Source organism: Neolamprologus brichardi, chromosome 17, assembly GCF_056152115.1.
Source record: "Neolamprologus brichardi isolate AB-2024 chromosome 17, ASM5615211v1, whole genome shotgun sequence".
Classification (NCBI taxonomy): domain Eukaryota; kingdom Metazoa; phylum Chordata; class Actinopteri; order Cichliformes; family Cichlidae; genus Neolamprologus; species Neolamprologus brichardi.
In genome coordinates this window covers 30140461-30158765 of record NC_142120.1, presented here as the reverse complement: position 1 = coordinate 30158765, position 18305 = coordinate 30140461, and the positions used below count along the sequence as shown (strand labels likewise).

The 18305-nt window shown below is 41.1% G+C and overlaps 3 protein-coding genes across 4 annotated transcripts; 2 read left to right on the top strand and 1 right to left on the bottom strand.

Moving 5' to 3' along the window:
* LOC148097979 (uncharacterized) lies at positions 1-1773 on the top strand. The gene is made up of 2 exons (XM_087830693.1): positions 1-402; positions 500-1773. The coding sequence occupies exons 1-2, from the start codon at positions 76-78 to the stop codon at positions 1607-1609; spliced, it is 1437 nt and encodes a 478-aa protein (XP_087686819.1). The 5' UTR covers positions 1-75; the 3' UTR covers positions 1610-1773.
* A 1124-nt stretch (positions 1774-2897) lies between these two features.
* On the top strand, positions 2898-4906 carry LOC102777953 (transmembrane protein 69-like). Its single transcript, XM_006797780.3, has 3 exons — positions 2898-3014; positions 3567-3611; positions 3700-4906. The coding sequence occupies exons 2-3, from the start codon at positions 3567-3569 to the stop codon at positions 4462-4464; spliced, it is 810 nt and encodes a 269-aa protein (XP_006797843.2). The 5' UTR covers positions 2898-3014; the 3' UTR covers positions 4465-4906.
* Positions 4907-5778: 872 nt separating this feature from the next.
* On the bottom strand, positions 5779-17695 carry slc25a24 (solute carrier family 25 member 24). Of its 2 annotated transcripts, none has more exons than XM_087830464.1 (10): positions 17195-17695; positions 15079-15205; positions 14903-14990; positions 13609-13720; positions 10259-10417; positions 9245-9397; positions 8984-9091; positions 8279-8446; positions 7945-8095; positions 5779-6746 (listed from the first exon to the last, which is right to left on the bottom strand). In XM_087830464.1, exons 1-10 carry the CDS (start codon positions 17372-17374, stop codon positions 6565-6567), a joined length of 1428 nt encoding a protein of 475 aa, XP_087686590.1. In that variant the 5' UTR covers positions 17375-17695; the 3' UTR covers positions 5779-6564. The 2 variants fall into 2 exon arrangements, with proteins under 2 accessions (XP_087686590.1, XP_087686589.1); XM_087830463.1 differs by lacking the exon at positions 17195-17695 and adding an exon at positions 15304-15513.
* Positions 17696-18305: the final 610 nt, after the last annotated feature.

Below are 18305 nucleotides of genomic sequence, written 5' to 3'. Positions count from 1 at the left end.
AGTGCTGTGCATAAAAGCAGACCGACCAGGAGGGAGAATCATTTCTTCTTCGCATTTCTGAGAACGCACATCAGGATGGCCTCCGTATCACTGCCACGCAGGAAGAACCTATCCGCGCAACAGGCTTGGGCCATGCTTCAGGAAATGGACGAAGCAGATTCTGATGGAGGAGAGGTTTCGTTTGTCCAGCAGGCCACTGACACCTCATCAGAAGAATCTGAAAAGGAGACGGAAGAACCCAACATGCCTCCTCGGAAGAGGCCCCGTGGTACTGGGAAGCCCTGTCTGAGCCAGACGGCAAAAGAAGGCACTGCGTGGGTAGAGGAGGACAATGGAATGCCCAGTGCAGGAGCAAATCGCTCGTGCTTCACTGCGCAAGCTGGACCCACAGAGTCTGCTGAGGTTTGTCATTGCCATGTTACATATGATATTTATATAAACCCATTTAGAGTGAGGTTCATGTAAATTTACCATTCTCTATTTGTTTATCTTTCAACAGCGTAAAATTACAAGTGTGCTCCAAAGCTTCCTTTGCCTGTTAGATGTGGGAATGCTGCACACCATCAGAGACTGTACGGTACATCAAGCCCGCAGAACAGAGCCGGATTGGAATTTGTCAGTTCATGAACTGATGGCATTCATTTCCATCCTGTTTGTAAGAGCAATCATGTGTCCCGTTGGTGCCATTGTGGATTGCTGGTCAGAAAGATTTCTGGTGCCAGTAATCAAAGAGACAATGCCCCGAGATAGATTCATTTCAATTATGCAACACCTTCGATTTGATGACAAGGACACGCGGGCAAAACGGGTGAAAACAGACAAATTTGCGGCGATCTCTGACATCTGGACACGCTTCAACGAGAACTGTGCTAAGAGTTTCACTCCAGGAGAACACATGACCATAGATGAACAGCTGTTCCCTACCAAGGTTCGTTGTCCATTCACACAATATATCGCAACCAAGCCACACAAATTTGGGATCAAGTTCTGGATGGCCACAGACTTGGACACCAAATATGTCTGCAGTGCATCTCCTGACTTGGGAAAAGACCCCAGTCGTCAGAAGGGAGAGAGGCTGGCAGAGAACGTGGTCATGAAACTGATGGAGCCGTTTTTGGATGATGGGAGAAACGTCACAACGGACAATTTCTTTACTTCACTGTCACTGTCGCACAGACTGCTGCAGCGCAAAACAACGTTACTGGGCACAGTGAATAAAGTCCGGCGTGAACTTCCTCAACTTGCGCGGATGTATTCCATAAGAGCAGCAACACGCAGGTGGCCAGTAGCAGTTTTCTACAATATGCTGGACCTGGCGGCGGGGAATGCCTACATTTTGTACAAGGCATGTACAGGGTGGACAGGCAAAAGAAGATTGTTTCTGAGTCTTCTAGCTCAGGAACTTCGTTGCCGATTCATGCAGCACAAGGAAATATTAGCACAGCCTGCTGAAGCTGCTGTGCCAGGGACTGGAAAGACAACGCAGTGCCAGGTGCAAGAGAGCTGCAACAGGAATCGCAGCAGGTTTACCTATGCAACATGTAAGAAATTCACCTGTGCCAAATGCAGGGATGATGAAGACTGGGTCTGCAAACGCTGTAAAGTTTGAAACACTTAAAAAACAAATAAAACAGACTTGTGTACCCATATATTGTGAATGTGTGTCTTTTGTATCAATATGACAGGAATTTCTGAAGGTTGTAACACAGAGGTTTGGCCTGGCTTGGATCTGTGATCTGTGAGTGAGCAAATGCAAATGTGCCAGGCCTCAAGGATAATGGGTGGTTTGCACAACAAAAGCTGGAGGAGAAACGAGCTGACGACCTGTGAAAATCTCAGCAGGGGTGATTAACACCTCGGGACTTGCACCAGAAAATAAAAAAGCCAGTAATTCTAGTAGGTGTTGGGTTAAGGGAAGTTACGCAAATTAGCGCAGGTTTAGTAAATCTAGTCTTAAATGCTGTTTTCAGTCAACGTAAAGTTCACTAAATAAAAATAAAATCAAATTTACACAAACTGTACCTAAGTGCAATACTTTTTCTTTCTGAGTTTACTTTTTTCCACTTTTTAATCACATTTATACCTAAAAGATATTCACACAGATTCAGACACATTCATTGAGCTCTGCACAGTTATCCATAAGGAGGAAACAAAACTCGGACTTGAAGAAAATGCACGCTGGTAAGAGCTTTACTCGGTTCCATTTTTATTTCGAATTCGGTTATTAATAAGTTGTTTGTTTGTTTTTGTTTTTTTAAAGTTGAATTATTAAAGAGTTTAAACGCCGCAAAATGACAGACTATGCCCAAGTGAAATAAATTCAAACCACAAAATCTACCAATGATGGCTGGAAGTTCACAAAGGAATCCTGTGTATCTTCTAAACAGCCGAAGGGCCAGTTTTCATGCTCACACTGAAGAATAATCACGTGCATATCAAGGACACGAAACCACCTGCTCTTTGAAAAGTCCACTGCCGTCCAGCTGCAGATCTTAATGACTGTGTGCACAAGAATGCTGACTTAACTGTGTTGGAAATAAGACCAACATTCTTAGATTTAAAGATGCATGAGGATGGAAAGCACTGTATCAAGCACAAGAGCTGTGTTTCATTTTCATAGTATAGTTTAGACTGTTTTGCTTTGTAGTTTATAGTTCATGTCAGGTGGCCAGGTTTGTTTTTTTTATGTGCTAAAGTTCCTACAAACTACAGTGCAGGACTGATCAACTATTGCCACACAATGCAGTCACGCCAAATTCTTTTTCACAAATGTGAAATAATTTCATATTAAGCAACATCATTATGTAAATAACCAAGTCTAATATTTAAGAGACAAATGCAAATTGAACGACAACTCGTTTCTGTCAACGCCACTGTAGCGGAACTGAAATTGCAGAAGCCAAGGTTCAAACACGGAAGTAAATAGCTGTGTACCAGAGCTGGGTAAGCTGGGTGCTCGCTGACCCTGGGGAGAAACAGCTTTAAAAGTATGAAGTTTACTTGCTGAAATAAAGGTAATGTTGTCATCTCCCTGAACCGCAGATGTTGGCGCTTTTGCAGTGTAACGTTTGTTTGACGTATCAGCCGGTGTTATCAACAGAGACACACATGTAGGTCCTTCTAGGAGGACTCCGCTACAAAGCGACAGGGGTGACAAATCCTCGAATTTACGTCTAATTATTCATTTATGTGATATAATGTATTATTATGTGTAACTGAACTGTATAAGTGTCGTTAACTACCGGAGACACTTCACCTAGCAGCGTAAGCGAGAGGCAAAGGAAAAGACTGATCAGTTTGACAAGTCACACCACCTGTACCCTTGAACAGACGATTTTCTCTGTCCTCAGTCTGAAGTTATTGCTACAATTAATACATTTATTATTATCATTCCTTTATTTATTATGATTCATATTCCTTTAAAAACGCTTGATAGACAAGGTTGAAACATCTACAGATGTTTTAAAATCAGAAGATTTGTCAACATTAAAAATTCCTCCCTGTGTTTTTATGTGACCTTTATTGTGTGCTCATCATAACCATTCCTTTGTCCCATTTTTCATTAGATGCTTTCTGTTATATTCAGAAAAGGCAGATTTGCAGCCCAGAAGGTAACATACACATGATTTTACCTTTTCATTGCTCTTTGTAGTTTTATAACTTAAAAAAAAAACAACTTTATCGTGAATATCTTTCCAGGTATTACACTGGGCAGGTCCTATGCAAAAATGCTGGCCATCAGCTGGGACTGGGGTATCTTCCAGCTGGGCTTCACCAGCTAGTCTCTGGTTTGCAGGAAGAGGAACAGGACAAGCAAAAGCTCTTGCTGTGTTTAGTTTTAATAAGACTGACCTCTTCCAGAGAAACCAGAATCATGATGCTTCTTTTTGGATGAGGAGCCAACACTTCCACACTTCTGTTGCGAGGTTGAAAAAGCGAGCACTGCCTGAACCTCCTCCTAGAGAACTCGATCTGTTGCGCTATGACATGAAGGACTTGTTGAAAAGTCCCAGACCTGCCCTCTACCTGGGGTTTGCAGGGCTTGTCCCCTTCGTCTCACCCACCTTGTTTATGGCTGTGACTGAGAGCTACTACCCAGAGTTGGCGTATGCCCAGCTAGCCTATGCTGCCTCCATCGTTTCTTTCCTTGGTGGAGCGAGATGGGGATTCGCTCTTCCCGAGAGCAGCCCAGCAAAACCTGACTGGATAAACCTGGCCAACAGCGTCATCCCCTCCCTCTTGGCCTGGGTGGCCATGCTGATGAGTGACAGCATTGTTCCTGCTGCCACCATGGTCATCATGGGACTCGGAATCTCACTCCATTATGATCTGTCTCTCCTTCCCACTTACCCCAGTTGGTTCAAAGCCCTGCGCGCCATCCTAACCATTGTTGCGTTTTTTTCTCTCTTAGGCACCCTTATAATGAACGGTTCATACCCAGAGAAGAGCATTTTCAGAGATTGATGACATTTGGCTGGACGGGGCATCCCTGGGTTGTGCTAAATCTTTATTTGGGTGATCTGACTTCAAAGTTTTTCTTGATATTGATGATCTCTGAACCTGTTGGGTTGATCTCTGTTTCTAGAAGTTGCCTGTGTTAAATATCATGTTACAAACTGAACTCTGTTAAAGCAAACCAGAGATAAAAATAAATAAATAAAATTTAAGTCTGTCTGTCCACCTTTTAGTAACATGTGTTCCACTTGTTCATGGTAATGTGGACAAAATTTGTTCCATACTGTTTTGTCTTCCACATAAAGCCATTACATTAAACTTGAACCTAGTCTTTCATATTATAGAGAAGAAGCATGTGTCAGTGATTTTTAAAACCACTAGGAGACACCAAAGTCAACGATGTTCATATTGTATGAAGCAAGAAGGAAAATAAAAGACATTGAAATTATAATCTTCTCACTGAGTTAATATTTAACACACACTGGGGAAGATAATTGTTCTATCTCCTACAAAATTTGTAAGTTTGCTCACTTCGAAAATATTAAAAAAGAAACAAACAGTTGCCCTGAACCCCATAGCAGAAAAGCATGCCTGCCTGTTGTGATGCTGGTGTTTGGGTCATACTCAGCATTTCTTTTCTTCATTTGATGCCAAAGAGCTCCGATTATGGTTTCATTTGATCACAACACTTTCTCCCAATTCATCGCAGAATCATTTAGATTCTCACTGTCAAACTTAAGACTGGCCTGAACATGTGTTGCGAGATCTCAGCCTATTACGGCGTGTTGTGTTGAATGAATGATGTCCTTGATGCCTGTGGTCCTAACTGCCTTTAGGTCATTAACAGGCTCCTCCTGTGCTGTTTGAGCTGATCTACCTCTTATCTCATGATCATCCTCACCCAGTGAGGTAAGATCTTGCATGGATCTCTAGACTGGGGGCGATTGATGGTCATTTTATATTTCTGAATAATTGGATTCCTGCTGATGGTCTTATAGTCCATTTTTCTTACCTGATTCAAAGAATTTGCCCATATTACGTTTTGAGTTGTTAAATGAAAATTGCATATTTTTTAGGCAACATTTGCACTTCAAATTAGCAGCTCCACTGTTACACTGTAGTATTGACATCACCAGGGAAAGCAGTTATTACATAAGCCCTGAAGTGGACTAATCTCTGCTTAAAGCCTCAGCGATCGAGTGTCACACAAGGCCAGAGACGTGAACACAGTGTAGAATAAAAACCTGAGCTCACTGTACACTAATTGTCTCAGCTGGACAACAAATCATTTTATTATTGTTTGAAAAGAAATGCACGTACATCTTTTAACATTTGTATCCAGATTTATTCACATAAACACCAGCGCCTAATAAAGACATATTTGAAAGAAAGGCAAGAGAAAACAGGGGTGTTGAAGTCCACAGATATCTGAGAATAAAAAAACATAAGGCACAGTTCTCCTTTTCTGTCCCGTATGAAAAGACCCTTTTAATGAACCAATGACCCTCAGATGAAACCCCTTATTAAAAAGTCAAACCTCTCTCAGATGTCACACAATGTGTAAATACAGTATTGCACTTGTTTGTTTGTTTTAGTTTCTGCAGATTTCTTTGTGAAACAGTTTCCCCACCACACGTGGGACTTGGTCAGATTATTTTTGATGATAAGAAGATAAACAAAAAACAGAAAATTGCAGCAGGTGACTTCTTGGACTTTTTGATTAAATATTAGAGTAACGTTTCTATTCAACAATTAAACCAAAAAGAAATTACCCTGATAAGTGTTCTTGGTTTTCAAAGCCAGAGATGAACTCATCTGAAGTAGATCATGAGGCTTGTTGGAGTACATAAAGCTAGGAGTGCACAATAAACACAACCAACATTTGGAAACTTTGTAGAGATTTTCCTACTCACTGTCAGCCCTGCGTTAGCGCTGCAGGATTTTCTTTGTATGAGCAAAGGCCTGCGGTCTCAGTGGACTGCAGGTAAACAAGGGCAAACAACATATGTAAAAAAGGAGGGAGTGTTTTGAAAAGAAAAGAAAAGAAAAAAGTTGGGTGCACCTTTTCTTACACTCGTAAACACATGCGGTCACTGAGAACTCTGCTGCCTATTTCTGAATACCCAGACCAGACCGCATGTACTCGTACACCACGTAGCTAATGCTGACGGCTGGTATGACCTTCATGAAATTGGGCAGGATGCCGCGGTAAAGTCCAAAGAAGCCCTCCTTTTTCATAATCTTCTTCACCATCAGATTCATCGGCAGCTGCTCTGAGCCCTCAACAGAAGCTGAGAAAAGAAAGGTAAAGCCAGACAAGTGAAGAAAAAGATCTCCTCATGTTTGAAATCTCTAGATTTTAGAAGTATTGGCTGCTTATAAGCAACATATGTTTGAAATTAGCTGAGATTAAAGAACTGAAAATTGTTTTCCAAGTGTAAATGTTGATGACTTCAGAATAAAGCACAAAGTCCTCAGTTAAACCTCATAACCACGGTTTTAAGGTTATTTAACCCCCTCTGTGGACAGTTTTGAAGTATTTCTTTTATTTGAATGATACCTCATTGAAGTTAAGAGACAAATGCAAAATAAAACCTATTCCAGTATATTTATGTGGATACTTTTTGGTGGCCCATCATGTTTCAGGTGTTTTATATATCATCATTTGGAAGTCTTAAATTATTTAAACACAACTTCTAAAGAAACAATAATACTTGACAGATTTTACAGTGCTATTTTTTTTTTAAATTGTAAAATGCAGAACCTGTTGGTAAAAAACAAAGTAGCCGATACTGCTAATCAAATGCACTTGATTACTAATCATCAGCCAGTAAGAGCACCTGTATTAAAGCAGAAGTTTTGGCAGTTAACACAACACCAAGGAGGAAAAACATCAGCAATGGTCTTAGAGACGCAACTGTTGCGGCTCATCAGTCTGAGAAGGGTTATAATCATCCTGCAGTGAAAAAGATTATCCACAGAATGTATGATGCTCAGAGAAAAACCTTACGAGAGCTGTGCACGAATGCAGCAAAGCTTAATGACGAGAGACTAATGAAATCAAACGGAAAACCTCAAGCACTTAAGACCTGTTAACAATCAGGTGATGTTTTTTAAATCATGTTTTTAAATTATGTCCTATAAAAACTTGGGGCTTTTTTCACATTACTGCAAGTAAAATTTAGATAAAGGGCTTGTTTATGATATTTTGTACTCTTGTCGTTTTACTTTAAATGGTCTCAGCACTCGTTCAGGTCCTTTACCGTTTCCTCTCTTGAATACTGAAGCACATGCATGGCTCAAATGTCTAATAAACAGAGTAGTTATAAAGAACTCACATAGATTTATTAGTTTTGCATTTAAGCAAAGATTTCATGAAAAAATCTTGAATTTCCTCGTAAAACACTTGAACAACTCAGTGGCATTATGGTACTACAAGTTAAATGCAAGCATTAATAAGGGGGGCTATTTCTTTAAGGTTCACCGTACCTTGTGCTTGCATGCGGGTTCGGATCAGAGCCAGGGGATAGCTGGCCAGCTGGCCGCAGGTGCTGGAAATGGTACCACAGCCCAGCAGCACCAGAACCCCTGGATTGGCTGTGTCTTTGGCATAGTGGGACAACCAGAAGTTCTTCAAGCTCTGGTATGGAATACACAGGAATGACAGATGAGAGTGAGGGTTGATGCATCATATTTTGCAAAATCAGCACACAAGTGATGCTTAAACAGATTAAAATGGAGTTTTCTATGGAAGTATGGTGTTGTAGGTGATTCTGAACCTTCCGAACATTTTTCCAGACAGGAATGATTCATCAGGATTTACCTCATACACTGCCAGATCTATCCCAGCATAGGGGATAATGCCCAGAATATTGGGAATGTAGCCCTTGTAAAACGCCTTCACTCCCTCTTTCTTCAGGACTTTCTTGGCACAGTCAAACATTCCTGAGTACTGTCCGGTTTTCCTCAGGGTCATACGGGTTTTCATCACCTGAAGAGACAAAGATGATTAGTGTGGCTGTTTCACATCAGGTTGCACATTTGACTTAACGTGTTACTGCATCTTTTATGCTACTGGATTGGTTAAGACATCTAAAATTTGTTTGGACACTAAGATATGATCAAACAAGACACATGAGGTAATTAACAAACCAATAAAACTGCGCACACCATGTATAATGTGGGTGTATGTGTTAGTCCCCATAGAGAAATTACTCCTCTGCATTCACTCAGTGAAGAAGTGGGCAGCCACCAATGGAGCGCCTGGGGAGCAGCGTGTAGGGACGGTAATTTGTTCAGTACCTCAGTATAGCCGTTTAGTGGATTCGAACCCCCGACCTTCCGATCACGAGGCAACCACTTTACCTACTGAGCTATTCCTCCCCTTACTGAGCTGTCCCTGCCCTCATGTGTCTCCATATGTGATATGGAAACTTGCTTGCCCCTCCTGTGGTGTCTCCTCCTGTTACTATCATCCACACGTGCACTCTTCATGCATCTGTGCTGTAAAGACTACACTTCCACTCACCTCCATGGGGTAGATGGCAGTTTGTGCAGTGGCTCCAGCCAACGATCCTGCCATGAACCTCTCGTGGGACTTCACCTTACCCGGTTCACTGGACAGCAGCTTCTTATACTGGTGACACGGGAACATGAAAACCGAACGGCTCAGCAGGATCACACATCAGTGACAAAAGTGACTGCTAGTGTTAGAAGTTCAACATGTAACATTTAACGTGACCATAAGCTGCGATTTATACTGGAGTCTGTAAAGAGGAGGAGAACTTACCTGTTCATAAGCCATGAATTTAATGGCTGTCTCGGGGGCGATCTTCATGACATTGATACCATTTCCTCTCCACAAAGAAGTCACCCCTCCTTCTTTTAGCATTTGCTTGAAGCCGCTGACCAGGCTGATTTTGTTGGTTGTAGAAGCGTGCACCTGGGGGGAAAAAGCACTTTTAAGTTATAACTAAGCAGCAAGGGCTCGAAATTCAATTGCTGAAATTCAAAGTGAGCATCAGAATGGAGAAGAAGGGTGATTTAAATGAGTTTGAATATAGTACAGTGGTTAGCATATAAGCATGGATCCACCCTGCCATGAATCATTGGGTCAGGCTGGTGGTGATGGTGTAATGGTGTGGGGGATATTTACTTTGGTACACTTTGGACCCATTGCTACCAATAGAGCTTACCTGAGTGCTAATGGTGGCCATTTTCATCCCTTTATAACCACTGTGTACCCACCTTCTGATAGCTGCTTCCAGTAGCATAATGCATCATGTCACTAAGCTTAAATCAACTGGTTTCTTGAACATGATAGCAAGTGTACTGTACTGATCACAATCCAATAGAGACCCTTTTGGGATGTGGTGGAACAGGAGATTTGTATCATGATGTGCAGCCGACAAATCTGCAGCAACTATGTGATGACATCATGTCAATATGGAGCAAAATCTCTGAGGAATGTTTCCAACACCGTGCTGAATCTGTTCCATGAAGAATGAAAGCAGTTCTGAAGGGAAAAGTGAATCCAACCCAGTACTAGCAAGATGTACCTAATAAAGTGTCTGCTGATTGTTTATGTGGTATTTTTTAAAAACAGGATAACCCAGACTAACACAAGACCATTCTTTTAAGCTAATTCTGCACCATTTTTTGTAACCATGCCACGGCATTTTGAAGCACACTTATCACCACATGGACCAATGAGCACATTTAGTAAAAACCTAATTCCTGGAGAAAAGGACTGATGAACAACCCAACCGGCATTTTATAAAATCTAAAAGAAATCTTGACCCACCTGCATGAAGACCTTCATTCTGTCCAGAGGGGCGGTTCCTGTACGGGACACAGCACCCGCCACTGCTCCTGCAGTCAGCTGCTTCCACCACAGACCTGTGGTCTTCTCCTCCTCTGTGAACTCATCTGGGATGGTGAGGCTGTCACCAATGTCCAAAACCTACACCCAATACAGTACAATCAAGTCACAGTCAAAGAGACTGACTGCTGACAATAGACTGTCTATAAAAGATGCACATAGCCTCTGGGACAGTCTTAATCCTGTAACCTCTGTAATTATTAGTAGAAATATTTATTATTTACAAAAATAAATAAAATATTCACTCTATAAAAAAATAGAATACATTTATCAAATAATACATCCAACATATATTTATTAATAATAAAAAATCAAAAAAATACCCCCATTGCAGTTCCACCTTTAAGGTCCAGTAAGACGATAAGTTGCTCCTGCACTTTTCTTTTCCCAAGCTAACTACTCAGTTATAAGGGTTTTGTTTTGTTTTGTTTTTTCACAGTGAACAAGTACCGGTGTTGTGCCAAAAAGTGATTGCCAGCCAAAAACTGATTTCCAATGTTTCCGTGTATTTTTTTATGTGTAATATCTTTATGTATGTTGGTAAATAGACTTCGGTGAACAGCGTTTACTATATATAACAGGGTTATATATAGAATTCAAAAATTATCTGTTTTTTCAAGTATCTTTACAGCTCTGTGTTATATTGTACTTACATTATAACCAATCCGGTCCTTTATCCTCGTTTAAAATATTTTTACAGAACTATTGTCATATTTGCTGCCATTTCTGCTGTCCTCTTGGCCAGCTTACTCTGACAAAATACATTTTTAATGTTAATGAGATTTTTTTTAACTGCATAAATAAAGGTTATATAAAAGTCACTGCCAAAAACTGATTGCGGCTTCTACCTTGTTACACGAATGTTGTTTGTGGCTCAATATGACTTTATGTCATCCATGAGGGATGCATTTAACATATGTTTCACATATTATAGCCCAACAAGTTACTTATAGCAGTTTAAATACGAGCAATCAGTTTTTGGCAAATACCGGAAATCACTTTTTGGCAGACAATCACTTTTTGGCACAACACCGGTAATGCTCTTTGATAATTGGGCTCGCTTGCTAGCACTGGCTAATTAGCGCTATTAGCTATATTCTGATTTTGTCTCTTACACTACCATTCTGAATCCTTTTAAATGCAGTTTAAAAGGAAGGAAGCACCCTTAAAGGCCCTTTCTGAACTGAGCGGTTTCTGTCACACTTCAAGCCTTATTATAGAACAAAATGGTTTGCATCAGAAGTTAGTGAGGGTGGTTTCTGCCTATGCAGCCACCCTTTGGAAAACCCAGGAACTATTTTAGCAATCATTAAACTACGTCTTTATTAATAAATGTAAAGGTGTCAAAACTCACCGTTAAAACCCACTAGGCCGCTCTGCAGATGAACTTTTAGCTAAGCTGGGCAGCCTCATAACCACACATTCCCAGCTTCACCTTAAACGTAATACCTAGATGGGACACATGCCATATCCTTATCCAAAACTTGCATAACTACAGGTCGATGCTGCGAGATCACTTACATCACCGCACGTCACTGACGTAAAGCTGCCGTTTTGAGATCACAGGTGCAGCAGGGGGGTTGTTTTTTTTTGTTTTTTTTTACTTTTACCACTGCAGTAATTGTATCAGCCTTTTTTTAAACAAACCACAAATACCAAATCTGCCCCCTTAAGACATTTTTAAGGCAGGAGTTGACGGCTAACATTAGTTTTAGTTTTATCTGCAAATAGAACACTGTGTTATAAAATTATAGGTGATGATTTGGCTAGAAATTTGCCTTGGCACCGTTGAAGCTTAGATTACCTGTGCATTACGTCAGGTATGATGTGGTTTTAAAGAATGCTAGTCAGCTGATGGGCCTCTTCATACCTGACATGATGTAAAGGTGAAAATATTAACTTGTGTTCTCCAGTGGACATAATTGCTACACTATTTCTAAACTACCTCAACCATGCCTCAGCTAAAGATAATAATACTTTTACCCATGACCAGATGACAACCAAAACTCAACATCTGAATACAAGAACCTACCATGTCCACATCCACCTCATACAGCCAATCATCTTCCAAGTCGAGGAAAAACCAGCTTTGCTGATGTTGCTGTTGCTGCTGGTGAGGCTGCAGCAGAACCAAGGCCATCTCAAGCCTTTGATAAGGCTGCTAGCTCTAGCAGTTCTAACAAAGGACAAGGTCCCTCCTATAAACACCAGTTCTCAGACCCGTCAGGATCCTTCACACGATTCTGATCAAGGGCCCAGACAGAGGTCGACAGTCCGCAGAGCAACGCACTAAATCCAAAGAGCTTCGGCTTGAACGCTGGAAATAACGAGACCTTTTCATTGCCATAGATGCTCCCAACAAGTCTTCTCTCCTGTTCCTTTCTAGACTAATTAGTCTTCCTCTCACCTCCTCCAGCCCCCCTAAATGATACACTAATCCACCCACAGCTCAGGCTGAAATTAGCTCATCTCTGCCAAGGTTAGAAATCAAAGGTTAATTAGACTTCCGAGCTTATGCCAGTGAATGAACTCAGCGAACGCTAGAGATTAACCACTGACTGAAAGTGGACGCTCCTCTAGCACGCAACTGTGCTTAAATATAGGCAGCAGCCCTTCAGGGTTTGATTATTCCCTGATAATCTAATAAAATGTCAGAGTTTCATGTTTGCTCCATTCAAGAAGATTTCTTTTACCATTCAGAGTTCATTTCATTCACAAGTGACAAATTCTTCAGACTCCTCCCCCCTTTCATCTGCTCTGGTCATGAATGAATCACACTACTCATCTGTTGCCAAAAGTTCCCCAAATCCGTTATTGCGTGTCACCTCTCTGTGGCAGAAGCCTGCACTGCAACTAAAATATTAACAGTATGCAGCGTTTAAACTTCAATATATATATATATATATATATATATATATATATATATATATATATATATATATATATATATATATATATATATATATATATATATATATATATATATATATATTTTATTTTTATTTATTTATTTTTTTACCTAAAACACACACCAACCCATGTCCAATAATAATAATAAATATGGCATCTTCTGCAACAAAACCAGCCATTGAAGTAGTGCAAAACAACACCTGGAATTGCCTGCACTGGCCACTGCAACCACACCAACTACTCAAACATCAGCAACAACTGCAATCATCTGAAACTAATGCCAACTACTGCAAACGAAGCAAACGCTAAAACAACAGCGACACATACAGCATAATGTAGAGATAGTGAGTGGCGCTCCTCACCGTGGTGTGCTTCCAGTAGCGGACGATCTCCTGCAGGTTGGTGGCTGGGTTAAACAGGAAGTGCTCTCGCCATTCATTCCAGTCCACAGTCATGGTGCCATCCACATCAATACTGTAGGTTAGATGATTTTTTTTTTATTTAAAAACTAAACCATTAAGGCTGTATACTTAATATGCCACTGCTCTACTTTCATGTTCTGCCACTGTCCTCACTGGCCCCTCCAGCCCCACTTCCCTCATCAGTTACTGCATTTTGTGTTTACTCTAGTTCCACTGTTATGTGTACTCCTCCACATGTGCAGCTTCAAGCTTTGCTTATGCAAATCCTGTGCATTACAGTTCAGTGCTGCAGCATGAACCACAACTGAGAACTGACTGTATTTATATGTATTTACTGTTCTTTGTGTGTGTATGTGTGTGTTGATATTTTGAATATAAAATAACGATAAGATAAATATAATTAAGATTAAAAAAAATAACATGATATATTAACGCACATGCTATAATACATGAGTGAAGTGAGCAAGCGTGCTGGCCTGGCCAAAACCACCAGTAACGTGGTTTATTTCCTAGTTTCTGTAAATAATGAAGGATTTATGGAACAAACTGTAATTCTGATAAACACACAGGAGTTTTCAGAGTTGTAACATTGGTTGTAACGATGGGCGTAGCTGTGGGAAGCTTATTGTTTTTTGTTGATGAGTGAGTATAGGGGTGGGATTTAATAAGTTTTCTTCGTCCCACTCCTTTTCAGGTAATTTTTGTTTTTTGTTTTGTGCACTTTATATTCAATATATGTATTTTTGTTGTGCCTGAAATGAACAAATAAATGAAATGAAAATGTAATCAATACCAGTAGTTCTTTCATTCTCACTAAACTGCTACTGTGTGTTAAAACCATGTGTTACTCTTTCTTTACATGCAAATGTGTAGTGAGTTTGAGTATCAGCATGACATTAAACACACCAATAAACATATTCTGACTGACAAGACGTGGCTTGGTTCAAAGTCTGCGACCAGTCGTGCACTTGCGATTTGAAAATATTATTCTCTGGTGTCGATGCGCCGCGTCGGGAGTGTAAAATATCTTGCCAGCTCTTTATCATGTGCACTCACTCCTCTTTTCAGCCAAACCACACACTGAGCCAGTTATCAGTCGCTCACACGGGTTCCCACCTTTAACTTGCGGCGCGTCAGGCTGCTTTCTTTCTCGTCTCGCTCGGGACACTGCTGTAAGTTCACAGTTTGCTTGTGGAGTAACAGTTATAAAAAATAAATAAATAAGCTGAAATACCTTTGAAGGATTTTCTCTGCATGCTCTTTGCTGATTTCCAGCCCCAGATCAGCAAGTGACTGCCTTATCTCCGTAATGTCTATACGACCTGTAGAAAGTAAGCATTTATTTGTACTTTTTCTCTTTTTGTGCATTTTTAATATTAAAATGTGCTACATAATAAAATGGCACCGTACCATCTTTATTTTTGTCCAAGCTCTTGAAGGTCAGTTGTAATTTCTTCTCATGTTCTTTCAGGTACTTGGAGAACTCGCTGAAGTCGAGCCCCTCATCTTTGTTTCTGTCTCCAGAAGAAATGATTTTCTAAAGGGGAAGAAAAAAACACACACACACAGAATATTAGCAATCATTCTGCTTCGTGTTGCCGTACCTCATTTGTTTGCTGCAGCCGGGTGTTTGACCTCCTCATAAGGCGGAGGGAGAGGTCTGGGTTCTGCTGAGCCATAAGGGGAGTCTTCCATCTCCTGCTCAAACGGCAGCTGGCTGATTGTGGCGGTTGGTGGCAGAATAACGCAGCAAAATGCTCCTTTACTTTATCTTAACTCACTCTCTGTGTCTCTGTCTGCCCGAGTTACTGCCATTGCTTTCACAAGTGTTAATGATGTCCCAAGATCAAGACAAAAAAAAAAATCCATTGTTTCTCCAGGCTGAAGCGAATTAATGGAAACAAAAATATCGCCTGGTACCAAATCTGTTATGAGCATTGGCTCTTTGTTAAGAAGTAAACCAGCAACTGAGAACTGTCAGTATGTTTGTATGGGAGCACAAAGGAGGAGAGCATTACAGTTTTGACAGATTAATTTTTGCTCTGAATGAGGGCACTGACCAAATTAGGTTATCTGCCTTACTACCCATTTATTACACAGTTATGATAATAGTGCACACATAAAACTGTTTTATAGCACCTGGTTACACACAGCAGCGGCCTCTCCTTACCTTACCCGCCTCAAACTTTTAAAGCCATCTGACAGACTTATGAGTGCGGGGAATGTGCAGTTGTTTGATTAGTAAAGGTGGGACCTTCCACTTACAGTCTTAACCCACAGTAAAAGTTCACCATTGAGACAGCTTTAAAAATTCTAGAGCAGTTTTTTTTCCAATCCCTTCAGCTCTTTACAGACGCCTGGTTGTCCTGAGTGCAATTCCAGAGAATTCAGAGTTTGTCTTCACTACTCAATCTGTTTTCAAGAAACTGAAGAAAAGACTTTTAAGCCATGACAACAAAGCATGCACATGGAAATAACCTCTCACAGATACTGCACTTTCAGAGTAAGAGCATTTTCAGCAGCTACACAAAAGTGACTGTTTGTGACTGTGGAGGAGAGGTTTAGTGTTAGTTTAAGGACAAGACTGCTATCAGATCTTTTGGAGCCTGTTGTGCAGGTATATGGACTTAATTGCCTTTCTCAAAGATGCATAACCAAAGAAAGGAAGGGCGTGCAACAATATTTAGAATCTAGATGGCTTAAGAAATGCTTTTAACCCCAACTAGGCATGGATAAACTTGAAAAACAAGTACTTAATAGTATGTCTGTGAAGGTTCTCAGTCATCCAGGTCATCGTATTCTAAGGAGATTGGAAAGAAAAGCGTCTGGACTTTTTTAAGTTTCTTGAAGATGTTTCACCTCTCATCTGAGAAGCTTCTTCAGTTCTAAGAGCAAGAGCAAGTCCTTAAAAACTCCTAAAGCTTCCTGGGAATTTGATTTCTGCTGATGAGGTGCCAAGAGAACTTTTAGTTTTTCCAACTTGTGAAAATATTACTGAGGCTGCACTACACAGCTCTCGCTTTTATCTCTGGCTGAACTGCAAATAGTTCAGTTTCAGTTTTATTTGTCATATGCAAGTTAGCACAGGGTCAACATTGCAATGAAATGTGTTTGACGAGCAGCAGCCACTCAGCAGCATGATACAGTAGGTGTCTAGAGGTCCAAAATAACCTGGGGTGTAACAATCAGCTGATGAGACGATTATGTTATAATTGCACTATTTTGTCAGTCAAAAAATTGGTACCACGTGCATCCTCTCAAAGACAGACCTTTGCCTGCGAAAATCGGACATTTGGTTAAAAGTCAGTGTAATGCGCACAAAAAATAAGAACCCAGTCATCATAAAGATCAGTAACGAAAACAAATAAATAACTTTCTAAAAGTAAATCTGAGTGCACTTGGCTGCTCTGGCGGCTGTAATTTCACTTCTTTTAAGGTTAACGCTGCCGCTACAAGAAATATTTGTTGTGGTTTTCTCTCCGTATTTGGGATTTCTGCGCACTCCTGTTTGGAGCCGTTACTCTACCTGAGCTGCCCCTTTCTCAGCCTTGATGCCCATAGCATCCAGGCCTGCCTTCAGCTCGGACACATCCACTTTTCCATCCTTGTTAGTGTCCAGCTTGGCGAACAGCTCTTCGTATGCTTTCGACGCATTGTCAGCACATCGACAGTCCGTAAAAAATAGCTTCCTCGCCACCTGATACATCTTAAAACTATCAATGAAAACGTCGCAGGCCTTTAGAGCTACACGCACACACACACTAACAGAAACTGGGTAAGCAATCTGATGTGGCAACTGATTCCTGTGGCTTGCGCTTCTGGTTTTAGGACTTCCGCGGTGTAGCCTGGGGAAGTGATAGAAAAGTCCTTGTGGGTCGGCGTCGGCGTAAAGTCCAGCGGGCACACGATAATGTGCAGATTTGGCCAACAGAGAGCTTTTTGCGGATGAGGTAGGAGCGCTGTACAGATCGGTGGAGGGACTCGGTTGACTTCGCCTTGGGAGACCTCCTCTTTTTAGTGCCAACACGCACACGCTCACGGAGACACACCCTTCAACAACAACACACGCGCACTGCTCTGTTACTATTACTCATGGGCGGCATTTCAACATTTCCTCACAAGTCAACTATAGCTTTTTCTCATCCTCTCAAGTCTTGTCCACCTTTAGGCGTTTTTACTTGGTTTGCTGTGGTGGAAACGTCCCCACGCGAACGCACGCACGCGTTCAGACTGTACAGTAGCCTAGTGTGCAAGGATCATCATCCTGTACCCATCGGTCTGCAGTACAAAGTCGGTATAACTTATCTTTGTCTATCCGATGAGTCATACTCAAAAGAATCCGGCAGCTGCTCTGGGCAAAATTAACCCCATAAGCTTGTAATTGCCTCAAAGCACGGGAGGGGTGCTCTTCAAGGCCACTTTGACATATTTTGTTTAAAATCTTTCAGAGAAATTGTACATCTTCATGTTTAATTGGACCTTCCTTTTCTCTCATCCTGCTTGGGAACAGCTTTTTAACCGCTACTAGGGATGGGAAAAGTTTCTAAAATAACACATATGCTGTTAAATTGTGCAAGTTGTGCAACAGAGTTTATTGGCTGTACAGTTCCTACGCTGTACCACCAGATGGAGACAAA

Coding starts and splice junctions, on each gene's coding strand:
- LOC148097979 (XM_087830693.1), top strand. CDS start 76: ATGGCCTCCGTATCACTGCCACGCAGGAAGAACCTATCCGCGCAACAG. Junction 403..499: donor GACCCACAGAGTCTGCTGAG/GTTTGTCATTGC, acceptor ATCTTTCAACAG/CGTAAAATTACAAGTGTGCT.
- slc25a24 (XM_087830464.1), bottom strand. CDS start 17,374: ATGTATCAGGTGGCGAGGAAGCTATTTTTTACGGACTGTCGATGTGCT. Junction 9,398..10,258: donor GAATGAAGGTCTTCATGCAG/GTGGGTCAAGAT, acceptor TTTTCCCCCCAG/GTGCACGCTTCTACAACCAA. Junction 6,747..7,944: donor AACCCGCATGCAAGCACAAG/GTACGGTGAACC, acceptor TTCTTTTCTCAG/CTTCTGTTGAGGGCTCAGAG.
- LOC102777953 (XM_006797780.3), top strand. CDS start 3,567: ATGCTTTCTGTTATATTCAGAAAAGGCAGATTTGCAGCCCAGAAG. Junction 3,612..3,699: donor GCAGATTTGCAGCCCAGAAG/GTAACATACACA, acceptor ATATCTTTCCAG/GTATTACACTGGGCAGGTCC.